Source organism: Eurosta solidaginis, chromosome X (genome assembly GCF_040869045.1).
Source record: "Eurosta solidaginis isolate ZX-2024a chromosome X, ASM4086904v1, whole genome shotgun sequence".
NCBI lineage: Eukaryota > Metazoa > Arthropoda > Insecta > Diptera > Tephritidae > Eurosta > Eurosta solidaginis.
The window spans coordinates 169,607,802-169,630,639 of NC_090324.1; the positions used below are offsets into that span (position 1 = coordinate 169,607,802).

The 22,838-nt window shown below is 39.7% G+C and overlaps 1 protein-coding gene across 1 annotated transcript; it reads right to left on the bottom strand.

The window, feature by feature from the left end:
* Positions 1 to 21,653: 21,653 nt before the first annotated feature.
* Positions 21,654 to 22,433, bottom strand: LOC137234730 (uncharacterized). Its single transcript, XM_067758180.1, has 3 exons — positions 22,326 to 22,433; positions 22,050 to 22,237; positions 21,654 to 21,887 (listed from the first exon to the last, which is right to left on the bottom strand). Exons 1-3 carry the CDS (start codon positions 22,375 to 22,377, stop codon positions 21,654 to 21,656), a joined length of 474 nt encoding a protein of 157 aa, XP_067614281.1. The 5' UTR covers positions 22,378 to 22,433.
* Positions 22,434 to 22,838: the final 405 nt, after the last annotated feature.

Below are 22,838 nucleotides of genomic sequence, written 5' to 3' on the forward strand. Positions count from 1 at the left end.
AACCCTGTGTTGTATGACATGTGTATCAAATAGAAGGTATTAAAGAGTATTTTAAGAGGAAGTGGGCCATAGTTCTATAGATGGACGCCATTTAGGGATATCGCCATAAAGGTGGACCAGGCCTGACTCTAGAATTTGTTTGTACGATATGGGTATCAAATGAAATGTGTTAATGATAATTTTAAAAGGGAGTGGGCCTAAGTTCTATAGGTGGACGCCTTTTCGAGATATCGCCATAAAGGTGGACCAGGGGTGACTCTAGAATTTATTTTGTACGATATGGGTAACAAATGTAAGGTATTAATGAGTATTTTAAAAGGGCGTGGGCCTGAGTTCTATAGATGGACGCCGTTTCGAGATATCGCCATAAAGATGGACCAGCGGTGATTCTAGAATTTGTTTGTACGATATGAGTATCAACTGAAAGGTGTTAATGAGTATTTTAAGAGGGCATGGGCCTTAGTTCTATATGTGGACGCCTTTTCGAGATATCGCCATAAAGGTGGACCAGGGGTGACTCTAGAATTTGTTTGTACGATATGGGTATCAAATGAAAGGTGTTAATGAGTATTTTAAAAGGGCGTGGGCCTTAGTTCTATAGGTGGACGCCTTTTCGAAATATCGCCATAAAGGTGGACTAGGGGTGACTCTAGAATTTGTTTGTACGATATGGGTATCAAATGAAAGGTGTTAATGAGTATTTTAAAAGGGCGTGGGCCTTAGTTCTATAGGTGGACGCCTTTTCGAAATATCGCCATAAAGGTGGACCAGGGGCGACTCTAGAATTTGTTTGTACGATATGGGTATCAAATGAAAGGTGTTAATGAGTATTTTAAAAAGGAGTGGGCCTTAGTTCTATGTGTGGACGCCTTTTCGAGATATCGCCATAAACGTGGACCAGGGGTGACTCTAGAATTTGTTTGTACTATATGGGTATCAAATGAAAGGTGTTAATGAGTATTTTAAAAGGGAGTGGGCCTTAGTTCTATAGGTGGACGCCTTTTCGTAATATCGTTATAAAAGTGGACCAGGGTTGACTCTAGAATGCGTTTGTACAATATGGGTATCAAACGAAAGGTGTTAATAAGTGTTTTAAAAGGGAGTGGGCCTTAGTTCTATAGGTGGACGCCTTTTGGAATATCGTTATAAAAGTGGACCAGGGGTGACTCCAGAATGCGTTTGTACAATATGGGTATCAAGTGAAAGGTGTTAATGAGTATTTTAAAAGGGCGTGGGCCTTAGTTCTATAGGTGGACGCCTTTTCGAAATATCGCCATAAAGGTGGACAAGGGGCGACTCTAGAATTTGTTTGTACGATATGGATATCAAATGAAAGGTGTTAATGAGTATTTTAAAAAGGAGTGGGCCTTAGTTCTATGTGTGGACGCCTTTTCGAGATATCGCCATAAACTTGGACCAGGGGTGACTCTAGAATTTGTTTGTACTATATGGGTATCAAATGAAAGGTTTTAATAAGTATTTTAAAATGGAGTGGGCCTTAGTTCTATAGGTGGATGCCTTTTCGAGATATCGCCGTAAACGTGTACCAGGGGTGACTCTAGAATTTGTTTGTACGATATGGGTATCAAATGAAAGGTGTTAATGAGTATTTTAAAAAGGAGTGGGCCTTAGTTCTATATGTGGACGCCTTTTCGAGATATCGCCATAAACGTGGACCAGGGGTGACTCTAGAATTTGTTTGTACTATATGGGTATCAAATGAAAGGTGTTAATGAGTATTTTAAAAGGGCGTGGGCCTTAGTTCTATAGTTGGACGCCTTTTGGAAATAGCGCCATAAACGTGGACCAGGGGTGACTCTAGAATTTGTTTGTACGATATGGGTATCAAATGAAAGGTGTTAATGAGAATTCTAAAAAGGAGTGGGCCTTAGTTCTATATGTGGACGCCTTTTGGAGATATCGCCATAAAGGTGGACCAGGGGTGACTCTAGAATGTGTTTGTACGATATGGGTATCAAATTAAAGGTATTAATGAGGGTTTTAAAAGGGAGTGGCCCTTAGTTGTATATGTGAAGGCGTTTTCGAGATATCGACCAAAATGCGGATCATGGTGACCCAAAACATCATCTGTCGGGTACCGATAATTTATTTATATATGTAATACCACGAACAATATTCTTTCCAAGATTCCAAGGGCTTTTGATTTCGCCCTGCAAAACTTTTTCATTTTCTTTTACTTAATATGGTAGGTGTCACACCCATTTTACCAAGTTTTTTCTAAAGTTATATTTTGCATCAATAGACCAATACAATTACCATATTTCATCCCTTTTTTGGTATTTGGTATATAATTATGGCATTTTTTTCATTTTGCGTAATTTTCGATATCGGAAAAGTGGGCGTGGTCATAGTCGGATTTCGGCCATTGTTTACACCAATACAAAGTGAGTACAGATAAGTGCGTGAACTGAGTTTAGTAAAGATATATAAATTTTTGCTCAAGTTATCATGTTAACGGCCGAGCGGAAGGACAGACGGTCGACTGTGTATAAAACCTGGGCGTTGCTTCAACCGATTTCGCCCTTTTTCACAGAAAACAGTTATCGTCCTAGAATCTAAGCCTCTACCAAATTTCGCAAGGATTGGTAAATTTTTGTTCGACTTATGGCATTAAAAGTATCCTAGACAAATTAAATGAAAAAGGGCGGAGCCACGCCCATTTTGAACTTTTCTTTTATTTTTATATTTTGTTGCACCATATCATTACTGGAGTTGAATGTTGACATAATTTACTTATATACTGTAAAGATATTAACTTTTCTTTTAAAATTGGAATTAAAAAAAAAAAAAAAATTTAAAAAGTGGGCGTGGTCGTTCTCCGATTTTGCTAATTTTTATTAAGCAGACATATAGTAATAAGAGTAACGTTCCTGCCAAATTTCATCATGATATCTTCAACGACTGCCAAATTACAGCTTGCGAAACTTCTAAATTACCTTCTTTTAAAAGTGTGCGGTGCCACGCCCATTGTCCAAAATTTTACTAGTTTTATATTCTGCGTCATAAGTTCATTTCACCTATCAAGTTTCATCGTTTAATCCATATTTGGTAATGAATTATCGCACTTTTTCGATTTTTCGAAATTTTCGATATCGAAAAAGTGGGCGTGGTTATTGTCCGATATCCTTAATTTTAAATAGCGATCTGAGATGAGTGCCCAGGAACCTACATACCAAATTTCATCAAGATACCTCAAAATTTACTCAAGTTATCGTGTTAACGGACAGACGGACGGACGGACGGACATGGCTCAATCGAATTTTTTTTCGATACTGATGATTTTGATATATGGAAGTCTATATCTATCTCGATTCCTTTATACCTGTACAACCAACCGTTATCCAATCAAAGTTAATATACTCTGTGAGCTCTGCTCAACTGGGTATAAAAACAAATTATCGAAACATTTTACTTCCCCAAAATCTGGCTTAAATAAACAAAATAGTCAAACAGTGCAAAACCTGTGCTGGAAACAAATACATATGATAGGCACCAAGAAATTCCGAAACTAAACCAACCCCAATTCCCGAATATCCAGGACCACTACCTCATATAGACATATTCATAGCCGAAAAAAAATTAGTCTAATCCATTCTACTGCTGGACAGAAACCAATAGAAAGTTTTTCGGACGTAAAGTTTCTATTAATCCCGAACAATACAAAGAAGCTTTGCTAAACAATACATAGAAATTAAAACTTAAACAAAAGGAGGACCTAGAATACCATAGATAAAGTCTATCTGCCTATGCTAACTTCTCACTTGGACAGACTATCTACATAAAAAATAACAAGATATAGAGTACAAAACTGCCAACCCGATACAAAAAAGAAAAAGTGAAAGAAAATAAATCATCCACAGTCCTAACAAAATCTGGTAAAATCTTCTATAAAAGCCTGAAAAAAAACAACAAATAAATAAAAGAAAAAACCTAATAAAAAATTTTTTTTTTATTTTTACCACACACTTCTTTCTTATTTAGAAAGTTAAACTTAGATAAATAATTACTTTCAAAAGGACAAGAAAATTGGAGAAATCATAATAAAAAAACCCAAAACCAAAAAAAATTAGAAGAATAATATAACTAATAAATGCACACAAAAAATTAAATAATGATGACTGTTTACGCCACCAGCTTAAATTATGCGAACCATCCTAACGCGTACTTCATGTTATTGGCGGTAATTCCATAACCCGCCGAAAGCTAATTTTTGGAATTGGAATTTTCTTCTTCACTTCTTTTTCGAACGCTCGTAAGCGACCAGCAGCCACCCCAAGGTAAAGTACACTTATCCCATTTCCTATATGACACATATGATTTAATTAATTCCCAATTTGTAATTTGATTATTTGCACTTTTCATAGAATTCGCTCCCAATTATGTTTTATATTATTTTTCTTAAAATTTTTAGATTGGTTGCAATAATCAGCCCGATATTTGCAAATGTGCAAATATTGGACTACTCAACTAGTGACATAGACCCAGGACCGACAAAGCTACAAACTGGAAATTTCAAAATTATGCATTTAATAGAACTAAAGGACGACACAATGCCAGTAATCATGTAGAGACAACGATGAACGAACGACCAAATAACCACCTAATGAAACCTATCCTTATATCCCTTGTCAATTAATCTAAACATTATTTACATAGAATTAGGACAACCAAACATAATATTAAAAGGTCGTTAGACTTTATAGGATCCGTGTGGAAATGGACAGCTGGAAATCCAGACCACAGCGACTATAATTTTTTAATATAAAAAATGAATACCGTTTTAGAAAGTCCCAACATACAAGTTGTAAGAAAAAGGTTTACGATTGGAAAAATTGATGAAATAATCGAAAAAACTACATAATAACTAAACTTTACAGGAAGAAAATAAAAATCAAAACGATTTAATCTTGCAAATAAAATTCAAACTAGAAATAATAAAGGAAAAACTTATCAACGTAGCTTATGCTATACATTGGGCATAGTCTAATATAGTAAACTCATATATTTTATCTAACAAAGTAATGGAAATTACAAGGAAATTCTAAGAAAACGAAAACACTTACTTACTTACTTAATTGGCGCTTAACTATTTAAACGATTATGGCCATCCAACAAGGCGCGCCAGTCGCCCCTTCTCTCTGCCAACCGACGCCAATTGGTCACACCAAGGGAGTTTAAATCGTTTTCACCTCGTCCTTCCAACGGAGTGGGGGCCGCGCTCTACCCCAGCTTCTATAGGCGGGTTCCGATAGCAACACTTTCTTGGCCGGAGCGTCATCTTTCATTCGCACAACATGTCCTAGCCACCGCAGCCGCTGCGTTTTAATTCGCTGGACGATGTTTATGTCTGCGTATAGCTCGTACAGCTCATCGTTAAATCTTCTAAGTTACTCGCCATCGCCAACGCGTAGAGGTCCATAAATCTTTCGAAGAACTTTTCTCTCGGACACTCCCAGAGCCGCTTCATCTGCTGTTGTCATGGCCCATGCTTCTGACCCATATAGCAGGACGGGTACGATAAGTGACTCGTTTGCGTTTGCCAAGAAAGGACTTTACTTTTCAATTGCCTACCTAGTCCAAAGTAGCCGTAGTGCCAATAAATGGTAAGAGTGATTCTTCGCTGTATTTCAGAGCTGATGTTATTGCTAGTGCTGACACTGGTTCCCAAATAAACGAAGTCTTTTACTATTTCGAAATTATGGCTGCCAACAGTAGCGTGGTGGCCAAGGCGCATATGCACTGACTCTTTGCTCGATGACAACAGGTACTTCGTTTTGTCCCCATTCACCATCAAACCCATTTTTACCGCTTCTTTTTCCAGTTTGGAGTAAGCAGAGCTAACGGCGCGTGTGTTTGGGCCGATGATATCAATGTCAGCAGCATACGCCAGTAATTGCACGCTTTTATAGAATATTATTCCAGAGCGGTTAAGTTCTGCAGCTAGTATAATTTTTTCCAGCATCAAATTAAAGAAATCGCACGATAGGGGGTTACCGTGTCTGAAACCTCATTTAGTTTCGAACGGCTCGGAGAAGTCCTTCCAAATTCTGACTGAGCTGATGGTGTTGCTCAACGTCATTTTTCACAGCCTTATAAGTTCTGCGGGGAAACCAAATTCAGACATAGCGGCATATAGGCAGCTCCTTTTCGTGCTGTCGAAGGCGGCTTTAAAATCGACGAAGAGGTGATTTGTGTCGATTATTTTTTCGCGGGTTTTTTTCCAAGATTTGGCGCATTGTGAAAATCTGGTTTATGGTAGATTTACCAGGTCCGAAGCCGCACTGATAAGGTCCAATCAGCCTATTCACGATGAGCTTCAATCTTTCGCATTGATTCCGCTATAGTTGGTGCAGTTTGCTGTAGCCCCCTTCATGTGGACTTGGCAAAGAACACTTAGATTCCAATCATCGGGCATGCACTCGTACGCCAATATTTTGCGAAGAAGCTGATGCATGCGCCTTACCAACTCCTCGCCGCCGTATTTGAATAGCTCCGCAGGCAATCCATCAGCGCCCGCAGCCTTGTTGTTTTTCAATCTGGTTATTGCTATTCTGACTTCGTCATAATCAGGTGGGGGGACATTTATTCCATCATCATCGATTGCAGGATCGGATTCGTCATCTCTGTTCGGTAAATCGTTGTCTGCATTTAGGAGAGCAGAGAAGTGTTCCCTCCATTATCTAAGTAGTCCCTGGACATCAGTTACAAGGTCTCCGTTTTCGTTCTTACAGGAGTTTGCACCGGTCTTAAAACCTTCCGTCTGTCGCCGAATTTTTTGGTAAAATTTTCGGGCGTTATTCCTGGTGGCTAGCAGCTCAAGCTCCTCGCACTCACACCTCTCTGCCTCCGCTTTTTTCTTCCTGAAAAGGCGTCTCGCTTCCCTTTTTAAACCGCGGCAGCTTTCACACACTCCTCTTGTTGCGCTCGCTTTTAACGTAGCCCTGTAAGCAGCGTCTTTTCTTTCGGTTGCAACGCGGCATTCTTCATCGTACCAGTTGCTTTTCCGTGGCCGCCGGTAACAATTTTTTTTCCTCGGCGGCAGTATGAAGTGCTTTGGAGATATGTTCCCACTGCTCGTGTATTGCTTCAGGCTGAGTTGTGCTCTCAGAGAGCAGGTGTGAGAGTCGAGTTGCGAAATCATTGGCAGTCTGTTGCGATTGCAGCCTTTCCACGTCTAGCTTTCCTTGTGTTTTTTGTTCCTTGGTTTTAGCAGCGAAGAGGCGGGTGCGTATTTTGGCTGCAACGAGATAATGGTCCGAGTCGATGTTAGGCCCTCGTATCGTGCGCAAATCTAAAATACTGGAGGCATGCCGTCTGTCTATCACAACGTGATCGATCTGATTGCGAGTATTTCGATCGGAGGAAGAAAACGAAAACATACCTTACATAAATATAGACAAGGCATTTGGAATTTGCAGAAATAAAGATTACTTTATATAATTGATTTTCCAACAACGGAAAAAGACGGTTGCAAATGATTAGAACTAAGGCTAGTAAAGAAAGGCGAATTTATGAATAAAATTAAATAAAACTCAATTTTAATTTGTTAAAATAAAATATATGGAAAAAATGGAAAATGTAAATCTTTTAATCCCTCGCGAAGGACAGATATCTTGCCGCGATGCGAGGGCTTAGTCGCTGACCACGGCACTATGCCACCCAGTAGGATGCAGGTTCATATGGATCTCCATGAGTGCGGTGGCCTAGTCCTAGGGTAAGCGATGACCAAGATCTGCCCCTCCCAATCCAGGGTGTTATGCGGCACCGTGCTCATTGGATGGTTTGCAGCCGGGAGGTTAATCTGGCTGTATTTGTACGGAGCCCTCTGCCACCGGGCCGCTCCCGAGAGTAGAAATGGTCTTACCGCGGTAAGGGGCTCTGCCGCGACGAACGACACTTTTCCCCCTTTTCAATAATTTGACCCTAAGCTGGCCTCGTCTAGCAAGGGGTCTTACGAACAAGATGAATAAAAAACAAAATAAACAAGTAAGGAAGGCTAAGTTCGGGTGTAACCGAACATTACATACTCAGTTGAGAGCTATGGAGACAAAATAAGGAAAATCACCATGTAGGAAAATGAACCTAGGGTAACCTTGGAATGTGGTTGTATGACACGTGTATCAAATGGAAGGTATTAAAGAGTATTTTAAGAGAGAGTAGGCCATAGTTCTATGGATGGACGCCATTTAGGAATATCGCCATAAAGGTGGACCAGGGCTGACTCTAGAATTTGTTTGTACGATATGGGTATCAAATGAAAGGTGTTACTGAGCATTTTAAGAGGGAGTGGGCTTTAGGTCTATCGGTGGACGCCCTTTCGAGATATCGCCATTAAGGTGGACCAGGGGTGACTCTAGAATGTGTTTGTACGATATGGGTATCAAATGAAAGGTGGTAATGAGTATTTTAAAAGGGAATGGGCTTTAGTTCTATAGGTGAACGCCTTTTCGAGAAATCGCCATAAAGGTGGACCAGGGGTGACTCTAGAATATGTGTGTACGATATGGGTATCAAAGGAAAGCTGTTAATGAGTATTTTGAAAAGGAGTGATCCTTAGTCCATAGGTGGCCGCCGTTTCGAGATATCGCCATAAAGGTGGACCAGGGGTGTCTCTAGAATGTGTTTGTACGATATGGGAATCAAATGAAAGGTGTTACTGAGCATTTTAAGAGGGAGTGGGCATTAGGTCTATAGGTGGACGCCTTTTCGAGATATTGCCATTAGGGTGGGCCAGGGGTGACTCTAGAATGTTTGTACGATATGGGTATAAAACGAAAAGTGTTACTGAGCATTTTAAGAGGGAGTGGGCAATAGGTCTATAGGTGGACGCCTTTTCGAAATGTCGCCATTAGGGTGGGCCAGGGGTGACTCTAGAATGTGTTTGTATGATATGGGTATCAAATGAAAGATGGTAATGAGTATCTTAAAAGGGAGTAATCCTTAGTTCTATAGGTGGACGCCTTTTCGATATATCGCCATAAAGGTGGACCAAGGGTGACTCTAGAATGTTTGTACGATATGGGTATCAAACGAAAGGTGTTACTGAGCATTTTAAGAGGGAGTGGGCATTAGGTCTATAAGTGGACGCCTTTTCGAGATATCGCCATTAGTGTGGGCCAGGGGTGACTCTATAATGTTTGTGCGATATGGGTATCAAACGAAAGGTGTTACTGAGCATTTTAAGAGGGAGTGGGCATTAGGTCTATAGGTGGACGCCTTTTCGAGATATCGCCATTAGGGTGGGCCAGGGGTGACTCTAGAATGTGTTTGTACGATATGGGTATCAAATGAAAGGTGGTAATGAGTATTTTAAAAGGGAGTAATCCTTAGTTCTATATGTGGACGCCTTTTCGAGATATCGCCATAAAGGTGGACCAAGGGTGACTCTAGAATGTTTGTACGATATGGGTATCAAACGAAAGGTGTTACTGAGCATTTTAAGAGGGAGTGGGCATTAGGTCTATAGGTGGACGCCTTTTCGAGATATCGCCATAAAGGTGGACCAAGGGTGACTCTAGAATGTTTGTACGATATGGGTATCAAACGAAAGGTGTGACTGAGCATTTTAAGAGGGAGTGGGCATTAGGTCTATAGGTGGACGCCTTTTCGAGATATCGCCATTAGGGTGGGCCAGGGGGACTCTAGAATGTTTGTACGATATGGGAATCAAACGAAATGTGTTACTGAGCATTTTAAGAGGGAGTGGGCATTAGGTCTATAGGTGGCCTTTTCGAGACATAGGGTGGGCCAGGGGTGACTCTAGAATGTTTGTACGATATGGGTATCAAACGAAAGGTGTTACTGAGAATTTTAAGAGGGAGTGGACATTAGGTCTATAGGTGGACGCCTTTTCGAGATATCGCCATTAGGGTGGGCCAGAGGTGACTCTAGAATGTTTGTACGATATGGGTATCAAACGAAAGGTGTTACTGAGCATTTTAAGAGGGAGTGGGCATTAGGTCTATAGGTGGACGCCTTTTCGAGATATCGCCATTAGGGTGGGCCAGGGGTGACTCTAGAATGTGTTTGTACGATATGGATATCAAATTAAAGGTATTAATGAGGGTTTTAAAAGCGAGTGGCCCTTAGATGTATATGTGAAGGTGTTCTCGCGATATCGACCAAAATGTGGACCAGGACCAGAAAATCATCTGTCGGGTACTGCTAATTTATTTATATATGCAATACCACTAACAGTATTCCTGCCAAGATTCCAAGGGCTGTTGATTTTGCCTTGTAGAACTTTTTCATTTTCTTCTACTTAATATGGTAGGTGTCACACCCATTTTACAAAATTTTTTCCAAAGTTATATTTTGCGTCAATAAACCAATCCAGTTACCATGTTTCATCCCTTTTTTCGTATTTGGTATAGAATTATGGCATTTTTTTCATTTTTCGTAATTTTCGATATCGATAAAGTGGGCGTGGTTATGGTCGGATTTCGGCTATTTTTTATACCGAGATAAAGTGAGTTCAGATAAGTAGGTGGGCTAAGTTTAGTAAAGATATATCGGTTTTTGCTCAAGTTATTGTGTTAACAGCCGAGCGGAAGGACAGACGGTGGACTGTGTATAAAAACTGGGCGTGGCTTCCACCGATTTCGGCCATTTTCACAGAGAACAGTTACCGTCATAGAATCTATGTACCTACCAAATTTGAGAAGGATTGGTAAATTTTTGTTCGACTTATGGCATTAAAAGTATTCTAGACAAACTAAATGAAAATGGGCGGAGCCACGCCCATTTTGAAATTTTCTTCTATTTTTGTATTTTGTTGCATCATATCATTACAGGAGTTGAATTTTGACTTAATTTACTTATATACAGTAAAGATATTAAATTTTTTGTTAAAATTTGAATTAAAAAATTTTTTTTTTTAAAAAGTGGGCGTGTTCTTCATCCAATTTTGCCAATTTTTATTTAGCATATATATAGTAATAGTAGCAGCGTTCCTGCCAAATTTCATCATGATATCTTCAACGACTGCCAAATTACAGCTTGCAAAACTTTTAAATTACCTTCTTGTAAAAGTGGGCGGTGCCACGCCCATTGTCCAAAATCTTACTAATTTTCTATTCTGCGTCACAACGTCAACCCATCTGCCAAGTTTCATCGCTTTAATTGCCTTTGGCAATGAATTATCGCATTTTTTCAGTTTTTCGAAATTTTCGATATCGAAAAAGTGGGCGTGGTTATAGTCCGATATCGTTCATTTTAAATAGCGATCTGAGATGAGTGCCCAGGAATCTACATACCAAATTTCATCAAGATAGCTCAAAATTTACTCAAGTTATCGTGTTAACGGACGGACGGACGGACGGACGGACATGGCTCAATCAAATTTTTTTTCGATCCTGATTATTTTGATATATGGAAGTCTATATCTATCTCGATTCCTTTATATATGTACAACCAACCGTTATCCAATCAAACTTAATATACTCTGTGAGCTCTGCTCAACTGAGTATAAAAAGAAACTTCGTCCTCCTCCACAGGGAGAAGGACAACACAAAAGGTATCCATACGCCCTATTGAACTAGGGAGATCTACCAATGCTACAGGGAAGAGCGACTTGGTGGGGGTCGGCACTAGTATGGCGGCGAAGGGAGTTGCGCTGGCAACGGCGAACCCTGACGCGCTTGCTGTTGCCGGACACCGACCAAGCGCCGGAACGGCAACCATTTTTCCCACGGCTGTGGCAGGGGTCTCTGGACCTGACTCTCCGAGCCAAGGGAAAACAGGGCCGCAACAGCTACTTCAACCGGGGGAGCGACTGCGTTGGAAACGACGGTTCGGCTCCCTATGGACGACAAGAGGGCAACCTCAGGCAGTACGGTCTTAGGCGATCTGACGGGGGCAAGCACCAGTATGGCAGCGAAGGTAGTTGCGCTGACAACGGCAAACACTGACGCGCCTGCTGATGCTAGGCGCCCGTCTGACGCCGGTACGGCGACTGTTCTCCCCACGGCTGTGACAGGAGTCCCACGATCAGGTCACACTGAGCCAAAGAAGAAAAGAGCCTAAAGAAGATATCATTCGGGGGTACGAACGCGAGGGCAACTACGGGCCGGACCCCTTCTCAACAAGAGTCCCACAAGGGATCGTTCGACAGGAAGAAGAGAAGGGCTGCAAAAGTCCTGTCAAGGTATGAGGACGTTCCGGATATTAAACCACCGCCGAAAAGGCACCAGAATCACCCCGAGGTACCCCCGACCCAGCTTTGCCGAGGTAGCCAAGGGCCGAATTCTTATAGGAATCCTGGACCGTGGGAACGACCGTGGTGCAATCCCTAAAGACCAGTGGCCGTACGTCCGGAATGAAATCAGTAACGCCGTTCTCGACGTGCTGATGGAGTCTCCGGGTAGTCCGCCGCGAGGTTCTGATGCAGGATAGTACCAGGGCCAAATCAAGGTACTCGCTTGCGAGAACGCAAGTCTGTTGCGCTGTACAAGTCAGCAGCCGCAAAGCTGGGATCCCGGAGCGATTATTGAGGTCGTCGACTGGAAGGACATTCCGGCTCGGCCAAGGGCCAGGGCATGGGTTCTAGCAGTTCCAGCAGATCCTGGACATTGAGGCACCCGAAGTGGAAGCGGAAATCTCCGACGCCGAAAGCCTGGTTTCCGCGACGTCAAATTGGGCAGGGGCTCTGGGCAATTTGTCGATGGAGGATGCTCTGCTGGATAGCGACGGAGAGGACATCACGGTGATGGAGGCAGGGGAGTCTGAGCAAGCTCATGCTGAGGTTTCTCCAGATAAACCTGCACAAAAGTAAGGCAGCCTCGGCTGCTCTCATCAGTCGCCTTTATATAGGCGACGTCGACGTGGTCCTTATCCAAGAACCCTGGGTGAACAACTCAAGGATTTGTGGATTGGGGGCCATTGGGTTTAAGCTCATCCGAGCTGCAGATGAAGGTAAGGTTAGAACCAGCATTTTGGTAAAGTCTGAGCTAAATATCTTTCTCTTACCTAATTATAGCAATGGTAACGTTACAACGGCCAGCTTGGCAAGCGGAGGCACCCAATTAACGCTAGCCTCCGTTTATATGCCGTACGACGCAGAGGAACCTCCTCCGCAAAAGACGGTAAAGGATCTGGTGGCCGACTCAAGCAAAGGCCATCTGCTAATCGGGACAGTGGGGGTAGTTCCGACATAAACACTCGTGGTGAGTCACTTTTTGATTACGTTTTAACAACTAACCTGTTAGTTTGCAATGTAGGTAATGAACTTTTATTACTAAAACGCGTAAAGAGGTTATTGATCTCACTATTTGTAGCGAAAGCGTTTTGGGTGGGTTAAAAAATGGCGTGTTCTTGAGGAACATTCCTTTTCAGACCACCGGTATATTGAAGTAATGTTAGAGTTCTTCGTCGATAAGCCCATTGCGAGACTTAACCCAAGTAATACAAACTGGGAACTACAAAATGTCCTATTAGCAAGAGAACTACCAGCACTGCCCCCACAAACCCCCTCATCAACGGAGGAGCTAGACGGTCTGGTGGAAACCTTCACATCGGCATTCTCAAATGCCTTAGAACAGGCTTGTCCAATGCCAAAACCACGCGGTAAGCGTAAACCTCACTGGTGGTCCCATGATCTGGACCTACTTCGTAAATCCTGTAGAGAACAGTTTAACAAAGCCAAATTCCTTGATAACGGGTCACAATGGCTAGAATACAAGGACAAACTAAAGACCTACAAAAAAGTCCTGAGACATGCGAAGAGAAATTAATGGAGAAATTTCTGCACTGGAGTCGAAAGTGTCGTTGACACATCAAGGCTACGGTGCGTGCTTTCTAAGACGCAAAAAGTTATTAGCTTTCTGCATAGACCGAATGGTACCTGGACCAGCACAGAAGGGGAAATCCTAGAACTGCTCCTGGACACACATTTGGCGGGAAATATGACCAACGCACCGGAAGTTCATGCAGCAAACCAAACTTGTGAGGAGAGGGTGAGGTGGGCAATTAAAAGTTTTAAACCTTTTAAGGCTGCTGGATCACACGGGATTGTCCCCGCTCAACTTTCTACGCTTCGGAGTTATCAGCCAACTGGCTGCGGTACATATATACCGCTTGTTTGGCTCTGAACTATATTCCGTGTGCATGGAAGAGCGCCACGGTCATATTTGTTCCTAAGGCAGGCAAAAACTCTCACTGCGAGCCGAAGGACTACAGACCTATCAGTCTTTCATCCTTCGCACTCAAGCCCTAGAGAGAATAGTTAGCTATTTTCTCACTACAAACATTGATAGGAACCTCAACACGCGTACACCAAAGGTAAATCTGCCGAGACTGCGCTACACAGCCTAGTCTCTACTATAGAAACATCCTTGTTCGAAAAGGATTACTGTCTTGTGGCCTTCCTAGACATTGAAGGAGCGTTCAACAATATAAGCCCAGACACCGTTAACAATGCTCTAACTGGTCTGGACATAAATAGACCCCTAGTGGGACTGATTTATCTACTGCTCAGGGGAAGGGAAGTGCTTTAATCACTGGGGAAGGTTGATATAATAGGATTTGTCGCAAGGGGAACGCCCCAGGGTGGTGTCCTTTCCCCTCTACTATGGAACCTAACGGTAAACTCGCTATTAACAGATACTAGGTGGGGGAGCGGGAAGGTTGTGGCATATGCTGATGACCTAGCGATTGTCTACAGAGGCAAGTTCCCTCAAATTTTATGCGACTTGATGCAGGCAGCATTGCGAGAAGTTTCCCTGTGGGCTTCCCGATGTGGACTCAGCGTCAATTCCGACAAAGTTGAGCTTGTCTTATATACCAAACGATGCGAAATACCATCGTTAAACTTACCAGAACTAAATGGGGTGCGCCTAAGCCTGGCAGATAAAGCCACATTTCTAGGCGTAGTTTTAGACAAAAAGCTGAACTGGAAGGACAACGTTATTCAGCGACAAAAGAAAGCGTACATTGCATTATATACGTGTAAAAGAGCCATTGGAAAAAAATGGGGACTCACCCCCAACATATGCAGATGGATTTATACCGCGATTATAAGACCCATACTGCTGTATGGGGTAGTCGTTGAGCAAGGCGTCAAACCTTAACTTGTTGGGTAAAGTTCACAGATTTAGCATGATAGGTATAATCGGGGCTCTAAGAACAACGCCTAGCAAAGCCCTTCAGGTCATTCTTGACATCCTTCCATTGGATCTGGCTGGCCATCGATCAGCGGCAACGTCAGCCCTGCGTCTAAGGGAGTTGTCGTGTTGGAACAACAAGACCACAGGATACTCAAGTATACTAAACAAATACAGTTTTCTTCCTCCTAGCACGGATCGCTGTGCGACCACAACATTTGCGGGAACCAACTTTAAGATAAACATACCCAGCAAGGATGCCTGGACGGAGTAGGATAAGTGCCTTGCTATGGGCAGCAGCATTTCCATATACACGAACGGCTCCAAGCTAAACGGTAGAGTTGGAGGTGGAGTATACTCAAGGGACCTTGACCTCCAGCTCTAATTCAGACTACCCGACCACTGCAGTGTATTCCAGGCAGATGTTGCAGCCATAATGGAAGCCGCAGCTAGGATAGGGACATATAATGTCGGCAAAGAAATTTGTATCTTCAGCGACAGCCAAGCTGCCACAAAAGCTCTTGGTTCCCACTCGTTTAATTCTGAACTAGCACTAAACTGTCGCCGATCTCTTCAAGAGATGGCTCAACAGAACCGTGTACGCCTCACATGGGTCCCTGGACATAGGAATATCGAGGGAAACTGCATTGCAGATGAACTCGCTAGGCAGGTTACAACAAGACAGGTTCTTCCTGGGCAAGAACGCTTAGGTATGCCCCTGTCCACATGCAAGCTAATGCTAAAAGAGCACATCTACCGTCAAGCCGGCGAAAGATGGCTACAAATACCGGGGTGTCGAACATCGAAATAAACCTGGACTAAATGGGATCCTAAAAGATCCCGTCACGTGTACAACCTAAGAAGGGATACAATTTACACACTTGTGGGGGCACTGACGGGTCATTGCCTCATAGGTAGGCATGCAGAAAAGTTAGGAGCGCCTTATCGTCGTTGCTGTAGGAGTTGTAAAGAGGATGAGGCTCCTCCTCACGGTGGTTCACCTCATTTGCAACTGCACAGCACTAAGCGGAGCACGGCAGCGTTTTCTGGAAGCACCATTTCTTGATAATATGAGCCAGGTTGTGGAGCATGACGTCAAGGACCTGGCAGCTTTCATCAGGTCCTCAAAATGGTTGCAATAGGAAAGGTAACGGTGTTTTTCGTGGTATCACAACGGGCCTAATACTACTGGCCTAAGTGTGCGCTCGGGCAGCCACCCTAACCTAACCTAACCTAACCAAATCTTTTAATAATCTTTCCATTTGCTTACGAAATATAGTGGAAGATATAACAAACGGCACGTGCAAAGCACACCTGCCAACTAGTGAACCGATAATTGTTCTGAAATAAATAATCAACACATTAAAACGGTAGAAGAAATAGCAAATAATTTATTATTTTTAAACAAATATAATGGCTTTATAAAATTCGATACTGAAAATATGAAAATTAAGGGAACATACTTGGGGAACTAACTTGTGTTATAAGTATTGAAGTAGATCAGAGCTGCTCAACCCCTATACACTTGTAGCACTTTTGTTTTTGTTTTGCCCTGAATCATAGGCACAGATTCAAATTCACACTTTGAATATAAAAAAAAGTTCATGACACTCCCATATGCCCTTACATATAATTTCGAATCATATGAAAATGCTTGAATTTCTTATGAAGGTGCGAACAAAAAGCACTCCCGTATGAAGCTTAACCACTTGTGTATGATAAAAAGATTTACACTAACGATTTGACAACTAAAAATTATTCAAAAACATTATAGCACTGAAAAAAATTTGTTATCAAAATTGATTCATAAATAAAATTAAAATAGATAATTGACCGCGGAGCTGAAATATACATATGGGGCATATGACCAAAGAGCAAAACTGTACCAAAACAAGAGGAGCCTATTCTAACTTCATATGATATTAGTTAATTACCCTCAAGGGAAGTCAGTAACTAGTGATACAAAATTCTGGTTGAGAACTAGACCTAGAGTGCCAAATAACTATTAGTTCGTTAATAGCTAGATTTTCAGTTATAAAATCGACAAAAACTGCTACCAGCTTTAACGAGCTGTGGCTACATATGAGTATGCCTCTTTCTCAACACTATTCCACCAGTACGTAACTATCGAAAAAGTACCAAAAAGAAATTTGTATATAGTTAGGAACTAGTGAAAAATTAAAGCAGTGGGGACAATTTCCACCGCCTAGGACATCGCCAGTTGAAAACATGTAAAAGAGATAGATGGCGAACTATTAGTGGTTCAGAATGCAGTAAAAATTCACTTATTTTGAACTAGAGATTCTCTTTACGGGGTAGTTTCTGTGACTTTTTATTTCAATTCGGTATAATATTTTGATTGGTTATGAGACATTTTTTGACTGGAAGGGGCGGGGGGGGGGGGGGCGTAAAGTAACCATGCCTATCATTTACTTGTTAAATATTTTATTAAATCCAAATTCAGCACCTCAGTAATCTCTGTTGCTAATATTTGTATGTAAATTTGAACACAAATTTAAAACAAACCACCAGAACCCTCTAATTAAGCATTTCAAAAGTTGTAACACTCAATTTCCAATGCAATATTCGGGGAAATCTCTACATTCACTCTTAGTATGATTATTGAAACCCAAATTCCGACTATATATGTATGTATATAGAATATGTTCCCACAAAACTTGAGGCGAGAGGTCAACGTAATTTCTCGCTACTTTCAGAATTAAATTTATTGGCTCTTGTATGTTGGTGATATTGACGTAATATTTTAAGCAAATATTTTGTAACTTGAAACCAAATATTTAACTTTTTCCGACCTCAAACAATTAAAATTTTTTAAATATATTTTTTTAAATACAAAAAAAATTTTCAATGCGCATACAATTTTGTACATGTATTCGCACTTTCATATAAAAAATTTTGGGCAGCACTGAAGTAGATAATACGACATATTTCAAAATAGAAATTACTTTTTGTTTTTATCGGCCTATTGAACTCGAATCGAACCTTATAATAAAACACAATGTTATCTTTAAATTCTATCAAAGAATTGCAATCAAGTGAAATGAATTTCCCTTCTGAAAACAAGAAATTACATTAATGTCTCTTTTAAAGTAACATTTATTTTAGTTATTTTGCTTATTAGTACAACTGCATTGTTAAGATTTAAAAGAAATAAATTGAATAAAGTTGAAATAGCCAACCAAAACACTATCGAGATGGGGATTAAAGACCTACCTAGATTTACGTAAACGCATCGATCGAGGACGCTCGAGTTTAAGGGCGGAGGATTTAACACATTATAAGCTCACTTACAGTTTTGCGTACATTACAATAAAGCTTCTAATTATTTTTTTGATTCCCATAGTGAATAAAGTTTGGCCTGTTTTTGCCCTGGGCAGTGAATCCAGTGACGTCTGAATTGTTTAGTTTCCCAGTTACTTATAGTTTCCCTAGTGTGTGCTTTTGTGGGTTCACAAAAGGGCTCTGGACCATAGAATGTTGCTATTGCGCCCAGCTTTGCTGGGAAATCTGCATATTCATTACCTTCATGCCCTTATGATGTCCGGGAACCCATCCTACCAAAACCTTGTTTTTGGCTACCAGGTCATTAAGGATTACAGTGTAGGATTGTCAGGTGCGCAGGGCCGCCTGGCTGTCCGACATAATGTAGATTCTCTTCGATGTTTAGCCTCTCCGCAGACATTCTCTACCGCAGACTTCTGTTGAATGGATTTCTGCCCGAAATATGCTGGGGTAGCATCGCATCGTTATCGATTTTTAGTTATTCGGCCCATAGATGCCAGCTCCCGTACTTCCGTCATAGAATTTCAATCCATCCGTGATCTAGACCTCTGAGTCAGGGTCATTTTAGGGCTTCCCTGTTTCCCAGTTGGTCCTGTACACAATGGACCCTTCACAGTTCCGTGAGGTTATGAGCTTAGGGCACATTACGTCACGCAGTTGTAATGGGGGATTTCCTATGAATTTTATTATGTTTCCTGTCTTCAACTCCGAAATATTTGAGAGTCTTAGCAAGCCTAGTGTTGTTCTCTTCTCTATCAGATTAGGGGCCTCCCTTCCCACTAAACCACTAAGTGCATCAGCAGGGGACGTCCTCATTGTACCCGTTATGCCAATGCAAACTAGTCGATGCAGTTTCCTTAGTTTTGCTGTTACCGTTCTTTGCGTGGCCTTCTGCCTCCAATAATATAATTAATACGGAGTTGATGTTTAAGCGTTTGATCAGTCAAAGTGATTCTTTGTGATTCTTGTTTATTTTGAAAATGCTTCTCTTTTTATACAAAATATTCTTATTCTGCTTATACCTATTTACACTAATACTTATGAACTAAAATGTACATATTTACTGTATGTAAAGTCAGCATATTGGCTTGACCCTATTTCGGTACTTGAGCACATATGTGTGTATATGGCCAACATCATCCCCTGCTAACCATGAGTGGATAAAAATTCGGGTAATCGTATACTGACGCTATCCAAAAAATTGGATAATAAGTTGGATAATTTTGTTCGGCGAGGCGCCGATATTATCCATGGTGAAATGGGATATTTCGTGTACGTGTGATCTTTCAACTCTGTCGCACTCATTCAGAACCATCATATCAAAAGTGAATAGCTGAACTGCTCTCACAATGTAATTTTAAAAAGGTTGCATACTTTTAGGCGCTCCAGAGTTGCCAGCCCAATGATAAATTAATCCATAATGCGAATTGAAAATACCTAAAAAATTGCAAAAACCCCACAAAATAACCAAAAACCCCCCAAAAAATGACCAAAATTTTTCATTCTGTGTTTTTATTGAGAAATTACGATTTTCAACTTAAAAATACAGCAAATTCATTTTAAGTAAGTATGAATAATTTAGATAAATGCATATTTTGCATATTTACATTAAAAAATATTTACAAAAATTCGTTTCAGTTCATTCATTATGTTAAAATACATTTATGTATTAATACATTTCATTTTTCTATTAACTAGTGTTACATTTTGCTTTTCATTTAAAATCCAAATAAATATTTTTCTTATTTAAAATATAGTTCAACTTAAAAATACAACAAATTCATTTTAAGTATGAATAATTTAGATATATGCATATTTTAGATATTTACATTAAAAAATATTTACAAAAATTCGTTTTACTTCATTCATTATGTTAAAATACATTTATCTATTAATACATTTCATTTTTCTATTGACTAGTGTTACGTTTTGCTTTTCATTTAAAATCCAAATAAATATTTTTCTTATTTAAAATATAGTTCAACTTAAAAATACAACAAATTCATTTTAAGTATGAATAATTTAGATATATGCATATTTTAGATATTTACATTAAAAAATATTTACAAAAATTCGTTTTACTTCATTCATTATGTTAAAATACATTTATCTATTAATACATTTCATTTTTCTATTGACTAGTGTTACGTTTTGCTTTTCATTTAAAATTCAAATAAATATGTTTCTTATTTAAAATATAGATTAGATATCATTCTTTCAATTAAATTTAATAATATAAAATTTAATAAAATAAAAAAAAAATAAAAACTAAATACTTGGCATAAGTTGATCATAATTCAATATTCAACGAACTTTGTACAGCAAAATTTATATCGAAGAAAGCGAGGGACGTTCTATGTAAATCGGTATTGGGAATTGGAGGTTATTAACAAAAGAACAATATTATCATAAATGTTGGACTTGACTATTTATTATATTATAAATAATTTAACGTAATATTCGGAATCGGAAGTTTGAAAAAAAAAAAAAAACAAAACAAAGTATAAATAGAAAAAGTGGATTTCACAACTTATTGTTAGTTAACTATACTAATCTTAAAGTAAATAATATAAAGTAAAGAAATATTAGGAAGTTATTTACACAGTTAAAGAATAAAAAATATTTTTGTCTAATAACAGCAACTATCGCTACTTTTATTCATTTGTCTTCAGTTCAGCAGGTGATTTCATTTAATACTTTGTATATTTTACTCTCATTTACGCCATAGTGAATGCGATAGTCGCTGTTATTACACAAAAAATTGCTATGCATTAAAAATTAAATAGTAGTCAGCAATTTAACCCCAGATTTTTTTTTTCGTCTGACATGCTTAAATCTATTGCGACTTAAAAGTACATAATGCCTAATAGCTAAAATCTTATCACTATGTATACTTGCGAATGCCCCTATTGATTATTAAAAAAAGCAAATATTAATATTTAGCGACAAAAAATTACTAATTTCAAATATGTTGATACCTACCCAGAACCATATCTACGACCTTTAGACTTGTAAAGGATTTCTTCCCTAATCCGCCGTAGCAGTTATACTCCCACGCCAACTCGTCAGTAAAGAGTGACTGCATGACACTCTCGATTGAGCCTTTTGTGCCTTTTAGCCGAAAAATGATGGCCTACTATAAAATTATAAGATTATATATATATATATATATATATATATATATATATATATATATATTCAATTGTAGGGTGCTTTATTTATATATTAGATCTAGTAAAAATAGGGGCATATCATAGCATCAGCGTGAGCCTTATTGGTACGGCACTCTTCCACCTTCAGCAAAGTTTCTTCTGATGACATAGGGAGCAAACTTTGTAAAAAGGTTTGTTCCTCGCTGCACACGTCTCCGGAGATACGGCCGATGCTTCTTTGCGTTTTGGCGGAAAGCACCTTAACCTCACGCAGAACTTGGCCTTGAGTCTGCACCTCTGCACGTTCGGGCATCTAAAATTTAAGTTGAGTTTCATTAAACTAAAATTTGACTTACGGACAAATCAGGATAGCGGTAGACCAAAGCATTAAATCAAACACCAAAGATTTATCAATTGGTTGTGAATTAATGCCAGCACTACCACTCTATGGACTGAATTTATTAAAAAAACCCACCTTGTCGGCAATCACTTTTTCTAAAGCGGCTAGTCGTTTCAACATTTCTTCCTGCCGGGCCTCTATCCTTGAAACTGCAGCCAAAAGGCGTTCCATTTGAGTGACCTCTTCAAAGTCACTCTTTTCAGCCAGTGGTTGGGTGGCAGCACGTTCGTAAAATGTTTGGGAAGTTTTAAAGCGTCGTGATACTAAAAAACAAGAAGCATACAATTATAAAGAATTTAATGAGAATAATCATTATGATAGGCAGAACTAAGAATAAAAAAATTGCATTACCATTTGCCTGACTGGTTCCCGGCTCCTCTTCCTCGACAAAATTTGAATCCATATTTGACCTATGAAAAATTATAAAATAGATTATGTAATAATGGCACTAAAATAAATTTATTACCTATTGGGATTGCAAAATACTTAAAGTCTAGGTCTTCCTTACTTATGCTATAAATGCTCTCATCTATAATCTGACCTACTAAAATACCTAATCCAGATGAGGAAACAATGGGCTCTCTAAAAACGTCTGCAACTTGTGTCAAAATTACAACATTAAAAGTGTTTCCTTCGCTCTGTTGGTTGACTATTTTTAGGGAACCCATTTTACTGCTATAAAAAAAACTATCCCTGTCTTTGGTAGAACTTATAACAAATTTATCCATACTTGAAATTTTGCTGAAATCCGTAAAATTGCGCCTTTCTTCAATTCTTAAAAATAATTGCTGCAGTATATTATTTGGACTATTAATCATTTTCTTAATTTTGCATATAATTTTCGAATTTATATGCTGAAAAGTT